The following is a 9,896-nucleotide window of genomic DNA, read 5'->3' as shown; positions in this document are numbered from 1 at the left end:
TAGTAGAGGATATTTAAGGTTTTAAGAGCCTCCTAGTATTTTAGGAGCTAAAAATGGTGAGAAGCACATATAGTGGGAGAGACAAGACGTAGGTGGTTATCTTTCTCCATTTCAGATTTCCTCAGCCAGATACTCTTTCTGATTCCATTCTATAATTATCAATTACATGTACTTAAAATGTGAAAATAGAAGAAGGAAAATCATTGGGGAGAGGAGGTGTTTTTTTTTAAAGGAATTTTTTTTTTACTATTTCAAGAAAAATGATTTTAAACATAATAAAATTACATGCAATAAACATTAATATTTCAAGAAAAATGATTTTAAATATAACAATATTACATGCAATAAAAATTAACATTTCAAGAAAAAAGATTTTAAATATAATATTACCAAAACTATACTAACATAGTATAATATCACAAAAGTTGTAGGAGATATTAAAAATCTGCAAAAAATTTGACTTAGAATAATGAGATTTCTTCAATTTGCTGTATGCAAAATAACAGAGAGCTTAGTGTATCCCTGAGATGGATTAGACAGATGTAGCACTCAACTATTAACGTGTGTGAGGTTCGTTCCCACCAGTGAGATTTGTGAGTGCCTTCCTTGAGATTTTATGCAAAATCAGTTTAGTGTTTCCCTCATTTGTCACTGTGCTGGGAAGCTGGTAAAATATAGAGGAAACAGAAAATTGGGCACATCTGTGAATTTGGTTGTGTCCCGATTATAGCGATGCAATTTCACACATGTGCATGTTTTCAGAAGAGAACAGGTTTCTATTTGACTCCAAACTCCTTCCATGCTCAGCTGAAGTTTTATCGCTCCCTGGGGGTAGGCACGCCCTCCCTTCACGGAGCCCAAACCGTAGCTTAGCTGTAAGATTCACTGGCACCACTTCGGTATCTTATTTTCTTAAATTATGGCAAATGGGGATTTGGGGCATACATACATCAACCCCACCTACATATTTCTCCTATAATAATGCTTGGCACATTTATACTCCCTTCCGCAGAGAGCCCCAAACACTTACTAAACATGTCTTCATTCTTACATTAAAAGGAGTTCGGTAGATCTCATAATTCCCATTTTACGGAAAAGTGCAAGTAGAAGATCTGTAGCCCGTGAATGAATACACAATTGTAAGTATTACTTATTTCTGTTTTTCTTCTCGAAACAGAATGAGATGAGCTCAAGTTGGAATAATGTCGGTAGTGACAATATGCTCAATTGTATTCTGTATCACAGGCTCTCACCCCCGAGTGTGCATGAGGATTGCGTAGCGATCTGGGTAAGATACAGACACACCCAGAGATTCTGGCCCTGAGAATCTGGGGTGGGGCCCAGGCATCGGCATTTTAAGAAGCTCCTCCCCCAGGTGATTCAGAGGACCACCCACTGAGAAACACTGGTCTGGATGAAATAATCAATGATAGGAGCATTAATAGAGAAACAACAGCAGAGCTCAGCTCTGAGGCAGCTGCAAATCCTGTTCTCAAGCCAGCCTCCCCTTCTTTCCCAAGCACCCCGAACCCACAAGATTATTTCATTTTTTCAAAAGCATTTCTTGAAAGCAGCTGTTATTATCACCATAGTCTAGGAGCCGCTAGGAGGCTAAATCATCTCCAAAGAAAGAATAATACTGTACAAACTAAAGTTTCAATCTAGTGTCTTATTCATTTACTAGAGGCCCAGTGCGCGAAATTTGTGCACTTGGGGGGCAGGGGTCCCCCAGTCTGGCCTGTGCCCTCTCACAGTGCTGGAGCCCCGCGATTGATCACCCCAAAAAGGTAGGCCCCGCCCACCCAACCAGGGCTTCTCGATGGATTGCCCCAAAGAGGTAGGCCGGAGCCAGGGGTCCCGCCTCCATGCCACGAAGAGCCGCGGAAACCCCAGGCCTCACTGCGTGGAGCCGCGGGCCCCGCCTCTTCACTGCGTGGAGCTGCGGGACCCCCAGGCCTCTCTGTGCAGAGCCGCGGGCCCTGCCTCTGTGCCACACATGCAGTGTCAAGACCCCGCCCACCTTCACACACCCGCTGCGCATGCAGCCTCCTGGTGATCGCTCATTGCGGCATGAGGGTGTCATGGCGTGAAGGCGTGATGACCACATAGGCTTTTGTTAATAGGATAATAGCCAATCACAGGAACATGGTCTCCGTTTGTCTTGCTGGGACTTGGAGGGAACCATGTTGGTCATTCAGAAGAAGCAGAAGTCATTTACAGAAGCAGAGCCCACATCCTTAGGAAATTTTCTCATGTGGCGGATGAGCCTCCTAGCATAGGTACTAATATATGGCCAGTCCCCATAGTTCCTTTAAGAACTTGTATGACCCCAGTAATAATGACAACTAACTTTGATTATTTCCTGCACACCAGTCACTTGGTACTCAGCATTGCATTTGATCCTCCCAATAATCTTAGGAGGAAGACATTGTTTCATGCCCAATTTATAGGCGAGGAAACTGAAATGGATTGAATGACTAGCCACACAGGCTAATAAGGCACCTAAGTAATAAGCCTTGATTTGAAAGAAGTTTTGGTTGTCTCCCAGTCCTCACACATAATCACTGCCTCTCTCGGAAGGAGGATGGTGCGTTACAAAGGCAAAGTTATTCAGCTAAAAATCTTTGGGATAAGAAAGTGAGCTGTGATAGAAGCAGAGCAGGCTTTTAGGCAGAGGGCTGTGGGAATCTCAGTTCTCAACATTCAGACTGCAGAAAAGGGTTGCAGTGCCTTGTATGCCATATATTATTCTCTATGTAATTACATTGAGTAAAATACCTTTAGAGTAATTGTATACATAATCAAATATTGCCCAAATCACAAAGCTTGAAAGCGCCTGCCAACCTCTCCCTGCCCCAGACCAAATGGAATCCTATGTACTAAACCATCGCTATAATTTTCCCCCTGGTTTCACTTGGATTTCCTTTAATAATGTTTGATTGTAATTAAAAATCAGTGTATATGTGGAGTAGATGAAGAAACCAAAATTATCCTCTTTTGTCTTTGAGAAAAGTAACAGTTATAGACGTGCTCAATAGAATCAATTCACTTCCCCCCTATTGAACTAGTATTTGTCAACCACAAGCCTGCGTCTCCACATGAGACAGGCACCCGGCACTGTGGTCAATGCGGCAGGACCCAAGTCAAAGGAGCATCAAAGCCTGCAGAGCAGCTCTTGATGTGCTCAGTTCAGAGCCAAGAGAGAGAAGTCAGTGGCAGGAATGGCTTTGGGCTGTGCTTTCAAACCAGGTTTAATATAAAGGCCAAACCAGCAGTAAGAAGCTCAGATAAAACACAGGTATCTCCCACTTAGTGAGCTGAGTGGCATGGGTTCCAGAACCTCTCAATGTTCAGGCATGGCTGATCTTAGTAACAATAGGACTGGGGGGTGGGGGGCGGGAATAATAGATCCTAATGGCTAATTCTGACCTGATGGTGACTGTGTGAGGAATCCAGAGATCTTAAGGATGAGGCATTAGGATCCATTATTTTTTTCAATCCTACTGTCATTAGGACAGATAGTGCTGGAATATTGAGAGATTATGGATTCCATTTCTTCTTTCAGGCAAAAGTGGCTGACAACCATCCAGGGACACATCCTAAACATCTTCAGTAAGCTTACTTACTGATCTGGTCAATCACAGCTCTAGGTTTGGGAGGCATTGGAAGCAGCAATATGATTTGGGAAATTCTACTCTTCCCACAGCTACTCAGAAATATCTGTTTTGACAGGTCTGCAGTCATTGTGTCCTCCTTTCTACCTAGCCTGTTGTTGCCTGATGTAGTTCTTAGAGTTTTGTAAGAACTGTGGTTGGAAGGAATGTCTGCCACCTCCATCACAGCCTTTTGTGACAGCTATCACTTTAGTGGGTAAGAATCCCCCTTCCACCCTGACCGGTTTGGCTCAGTGGATAGAGCGTCGGCCTGCGGACTAAGGGGTCCCAGGTTCGATTCCGGTCAAGGGCATGTACCTTGGTTGCGGGCATATACCCAGTAGGGGGTGTGCAGGAGGCAGCTGATCGATGTTTCTTTCTCATCGATGTTTCTAAGTCTCTATCCCTCTCCCTTCCTCTCTGTAAAAAAATCAATAAAATATATTAAAAAAAAGAACCCCCCCCCCCTCTGTAAAAAATCAATAAAATATATTAAAAAAAGAACCCCCCTTTTCATTTTAGAAGAAATATGCTATAGTGGTAAGAAAGTAGTGCTGGAAGATGTATAAAATCTAGTCTAACCTAAGAGCTGTCCTTTCATAGCTTCGTGACATTGAGCAAGTTACTTAATTTCTGGGTCTCTGGTTTTCTGATCATAAAGTTGAGTTAAAACTCAACTTATAGGGTCAGTATGAGGAAGAGTGATGTTAGAGTGAGACAAATAAAAGGTGGCCATTGTCATTGTTGGAACGCCGATGGTAAAGGAGAATAGAATAGAGCCCTCATTTCTTAAAGAATTGGATTCGATTCTGGTGATTTTCAAAAGATGGTGGGAGGAGGGAAGCAAGGTCAGCTGCTCTGCATAGTTGAGGGAGATATATACCCCCAAAGTAAGCAGCTAATAATATTCTATAAAGGCAATAAGGCAACAAGAGAGAGAGAAAAATTCAAGATGATAGAACTCTCTAAGTAGACATAGGTAGAGCGAGATGGGTCCCATTGGGAGTGGTTGAAAGAGGCATTCACCAAAGATAACCTCAAGTCTTTCATGACTCTGAAAGTCCTTCCTGAATCGACTGGCTAGGGTGGTTGGGTATAGTAATGGGCAGTTGTAAATGAGGATGGTAGTGTTTGAAGGTAAGGTTGTTGAGAAGTCAGTGGCAGTTCTTATGCATAGATCTTTCAGACCTTAAATTCCTCTTGTTGAAAATAGACCAGATATTCTCCAGGATCTATAGTTTGTCACTAGAACACCCTTTTCCCCGAGGTCTTAGGCACCAAGGCTAGAAACCAACATGCATCTGAATAGAGGGGTCCTCTACCCCATGTGTAACTCACAGTGTATTTCAGGAAATTCCTCATCCTCTATCCAGTCTCTCAATTCTGCTTCTTGTTTGAGTGACATTTTGAGATGCATTTGCTCAGACTTTATCAATCAGTGTTTCAAGTACACAAGATTGATTGTACACTTGGAAAAAATATCTTGTTGTTTGGGTGAAAACAGGAAGTGATGATTTCGTAGATAATGTATTTTTTGCAAGCCCACATTTAAAAATCACCAGTTCATTACTTATAGAAAATTTTATACTTTGAGTACAAATGATATAACTGAAAGAACTGGTGATAATGGGTGAAACTCACATACCTACAAATTTTCTTACAACCTTAAAAACTTTTACTTAATTGGCAAGATCTCTATTTAAAAAATGCATGAAAGCCCAGCTAAGTTGGGGGGACTCCTAAGGGGGAAGGCAGAGCTCACTGCATCATCTCCAAACGAGGCCGGCCAGCCTTCAGTAGGGAAGCGTGGGCTACATTTGCATGAGCCAAGGTCCAGGGGCCTCTGGGGTTTCAGGGTTCTTTAGTGCCCCCTCTCAGATGTCCCATCCCAGCCCAGAGGGTCCCACTTCTTCCCAACCAGGGCCCCTCCAGTGCTCAGCGACCCTTGTATTAAGTCTGGGATGGGCCTGCGGCATCTTGTGCTCTGTGGCTGCAGGAGATCGTTGTCCTTGAGAAGGCCTCTGAGTCCACACTTCGCCTCAAATTGGTGATGAATCATCCTGACTCTTTCATTGTCTTTCTCCAGTGCACTGATCAGCAAGAGCAACCTCCTTCCGTTGTCTTTTTGATTACTTCTCTTCCTGAACCTCTCAAACGCCTGAGCTGTTGTAGCTCTCAGTGATCCCTGTCCTTGTGTACCCCATTCCAGTTCCCCGTTGGGTCTCTCAATTCTGCTTCTTGTTTGAGTGACATTTTGAGATGCATTTGCTCAGACTTTATCAATCAGTGTTTCAAGTACACAAGATTGATTGTACACTTGGAAAAAATATCTTGTTGTTTGGGTGAAAACAGGAAGTGATGATTTCGTAGATAATGTATTTTTTGCAAGCCCACATTTAAAAATCACCAGTTCATTACTTATAGAAAATTTTATACTTTGAGTACAAATGATATAACTGAAAGAACTGGTGATAATGGGTGAAACTCACATACCTACAAATTTTCTTACAACCTTAAAAACTTTTACTTAATTGGCAAGATCTCTATTTAAAAAATGCATGAAAGCCCGGCTGAGTATCAATCCATGAACCAGGTGGTCATGGTTGGATTTCTGGTTAGGGCACATGTCTAAGTTGTGGGCTTGATCCCCAGTAAGGGGCATGTAGGAGGCAGCCAATCAATGATTCTCATCACTGATGTTTTTATCTTTATCTCCTTCTACCGTTCTCTCTCTGAAGTCAATTTTAAAAATTCATGAAAATCACAGCTTTCTAATAGGAGTCCAACTATATATAGAGAAAATAATAAAAATCTAGGAGATAATTTTTTATGCTACCATGGTCTGTTGCTAAGGAAAATATGATGAGGAGGGTTGAACAATATTATGTTAACAGAAAAATTAGTTAGAATAAAGATGGGATCTGGGAAAGAGAGAAGTCCTGTGTTGCTGCACAAATACTTTCCATAATTAACAAATGTAGCAGAGGAAAATAGTATGGCATGGAAGTGAAAGGTAAATAGATTTCTGTCTGATCAGCTTGAAAATTATCCTCATCACCCATCGGGTGTCTTCAAACTTGAAATATAAAGATAACTTTCTACTTGACTGTACATTTTTATACAACACTTTGAACTCCTCAGTCTTCACCATCTGTAGAACTCAATTTCCGTTTTGTAAAAAAAAAAATTGCTGACATCTGTTTAAACCCTAATATCTCCACAACCATGTAGAATGTTAACTCAAGCTTGGTGTCATGTTAAATCGTTTTAACTTTAAAATAATATTAAACTTATGGTTCTGTTTCAACTTTGCAAGGATACTAGCATTTAACCCTTCAGATATTCTAAACTGCTCACCAAAGGAAAAATCCTGGATTCTTCTAACTGCTCAGTTAGAGGTGTTTTTTCTAAAACTTACCAAGAATTTAGAGTCTTAGGATAAGATGATGAATTGTTGCAAGGCCAACGACTTAACTAAAACATGAGACAGTCTGACCTGTCATTAGAGAGATCTTTTCCTACTGACTATGGCAGTTGATTCTTTGCTTGGGTGAAATCAAGTCAAAATTGTGAAGTAATAAAAATAACTTGGATTTATAAAGTGTTGAACAAATTTAAAGCCCTTCTATATTCATGATCTCATTAAATTTTCAGAACAGCACTGGTAAATGTAGTGGCAAGGTCCACCCCGGATTTGTCTCCCTACCCCTGCCTTCAGAACTGAGGGCTAATTCTCCCGGCCTCCAGAATTATCGCCTGCTGGTGCCTCAGAGTGAGTCCTTCCCCAGGAATTGCTTTTAGCTGAAGGGAGCTGCCTCACATGTCTAGTCAATGCCCCAAGGGCAGCCTATATCCAATGGCATCTTGGTCAATGAGGGAACAACAAAGCCTGGCCTCCTCACCTCAATTCAAACAATTCTGAAGGGCCATCTCAGATCCAGACATCTCCACCCCTTCACCCCCCACTCCACCCCAAGAATTAGCTGGGCCTCTGTTGCAACTTTTATTTTTTTTGATCAGCTGCCTCCTGCCTCCTTCACATCCCACACCGAGAATCTGAGCCTGCAACCCAGGCAAATGCCCTGACAAGAAAATGAACCATGACCTCCTGGTTCATAGGTTGACGCTCAATCACTGACCCACACTGGCTGAGTGGCAACTTCATTGCAGTTCAGTTTTTCCCTCTGCTCAATCCTACTCTCTCCCGATACATACTGTTCTCAAGAATGCAAATCCCCATCTTAGAGTCCGCTTTCCTGGGAAGCCAATGTCAGTGCCAGGAGTAGTCCTAGAAAGTCATCTCCGAAATGGGCTTTGAGAAGAAGGCCATCTGCCAGCTGGCTGGCAGCGAGGGCCCCACCCCTGGCACTAGATGGAGTGTGGACAGCCCCTAGCGTGTTGTAGCCATGCAACTGTTACAGCTTTCACCAACGGGGAACTGGAATGGGGTACACAAGGACAGGGATCACTGAGAGCTACAACAGCTCAGGCGTTTGAGAGGTTCAGGAAGAGAAGTAATCAAAAAGACAACGGAAGTAGGTTGCTCTTGCTAATCAGTGCACTGGAGAAAGACAATGAAAGAGTCAGGGTGATTCATCACCAATTTGAGGTGAAGTGTGGACTCAGAGGCCTTCTCAAGGACAACGATCTCCTGCAGCCACAGAGCACAAGATGCCGCAGGCCCATCCCAGACTTAATACAAGGGTCGCTGAGCACTGGAGGGGCCCTGGTTGGGAAGAAGTGGGACCCTCTGGGCTGGGATGGGACATCTGAGAGGGGGCACTAAAGAACCCTGAAACCCCAGAGGCCCCTGGACCTTGGCTCATGCAAATGTAGCCCACGCTTCCCTACTGAAGGCTGGCCGGCCTCGTTTGGAGATGATGCAGCGAGCTCTGCCTTGTGAGGAAATACCTTCCCCTTAGGAGTCCCCCCAACTCCTCTTGGCTGCTGACCAGTAATTAGGGACAGGCTGTGACATCACCCGCCCAAGGATACGCTGGGCCTGCAAAGGGTGGGAAGAGACTAGACACCGAAGGAGCTGTAGGACCCAGGCAGCATGTACCAGCATTTGTCGGCCTTATCTCTGCAATGCTAGGCTCTGGGCTCTAGAGGCCCTGGTTCCCAGAGGGGAAATGCCTCCCACAGAGCTTTCAGGGAGAATTCCTTTCAGCTCTCAGCTACAGCCACTACCCGGTCACTGTAGGAATATATGCCAAAGGTAAAGAAGGGAGTGCCCCTCTGGCAGGCACAATTAAGCATCAGAAAAAATAGGGATGCTGCTACACAATAGGGACGAATTCCTGTGGTGCCCACGTGACCCACTGGGTCATCTATTGGTATCCAGTTGCCCAGTTTTGACTGGAAATGGTCCTAGTGCAACAATAGCCAGAGAAGGGCACAGGGACCTGGTCTCAGACCCCCAGAGGCAGGCACTTAGACCAGCAGAGGCTGAGGGTGGAGAATGGAAGGTGCAGCAGGGCAGGAAGGTATCAGCGGTGCCTCAGGACCAGTGCAGTGGTGGGGCTGTAGTCTATTCACTAACCCTCTGCTTGTCGGTTTTCCCAGGAAGGGAGACGAACCAGAATCCGGAGGAGCTGTTCCCAGGTGGGGTGTACTTGTGTACGAAGTACCTGCACCCCCTGGTGCAAGGGGTGTGTGCGGTGGGTGTTGTGTGCATGCACCGCCCTTACCCCTTACCCCTTACCCCTTACCCCACCCCCAAAGCCTCTGTTCCCCCAGCTGTGGGCCTTCGTGCTGGCTGATGGCTTCAGCTGCTGCCGCCCAGGGCTGTCTCAGGTGAAGGGAGTTGCCTTGTTCAGCGCTGTGTCTGCTCTGTGGGAGGGGCATCCAGTGAGTGGCTGATGTGGGGGTGCAGACGCCTGCTCCTTTGTCGCCACAGGACAAGCTGAAGACCCCGCTGTAGAGACATCCCTGTGGAGTGAGGTGAGCTTGCTGTGAGTCCTCATCCGTTCACTCTCCCACTGCCCAGTCCTGCCTCCCTCGCGCTCTGCGTTTCTGAGAGCCACCCGCTGACATAACCACCCTCAGCTGTCTCCCTGCGAACCTCATCTGAGGAAGTTACCATGTTTTCTCCAAGTTGGAGACGTGGCAAAGCACGGCCCAGAGAGGGTCTGGAGTCGCCCACGGGAGACAAGCCTGCGCCGTGGCTGACTACACCCAGGGCCTCTGCCTGCTTCCTGCCCGGTTTTCCCTTGGAGCTCTCCCCTCCCCCTCCGCTGTCCA

At 45.1% G+C, this 9,896-nt stretch overlaps 1 protein-coding gene across 1 annotated transcript in view; it reads left to right on the top strand.

The window, feature by feature from the left end:
• Window positions 1-9,576, top strand: part of LOC102261805 (formimidoyltransferase-cyclodeaminase) — a 154,348-nt gene extending 144,772 nt beyond the window's left edge. Inside the window, exons 8-10 of the mRNA XM_005873584.2 lie at window positions 9,219-9,304; window positions 9,393-9,449; window positions 9,553-9,576. Coding sequence (XP_005873646.1) covers window positions 9,219-9,304; window positions 9,393-9,449; window positions 9,553-9,576 — 167 coding nt within the window. The remainder of the gene's footprint in view (window positions 1-9,218; window positions 9,305-9,392; window positions 9,450-9,552) is intronic.
• Window positions 9,577-9,896: the final 320 nt, after the last annotated feature.

Source organism: Myotis brandtii, unplaced genomic scaffold (assembly GCF_000412655.1).
Source record: "Myotis brandtii unplaced genomic scaffold, ASM41265v1 scaffold412, whole genome shotgun sequence".
Lineage (NCBI taxonomy): Eukaryota > Metazoa > Chordata > Mammalia > Chiroptera > Vespertilionidae > Myotis > Myotis brandtii.
This window is presented reverse-complemented; position numbering and strand designations above follow the sequence as displayed.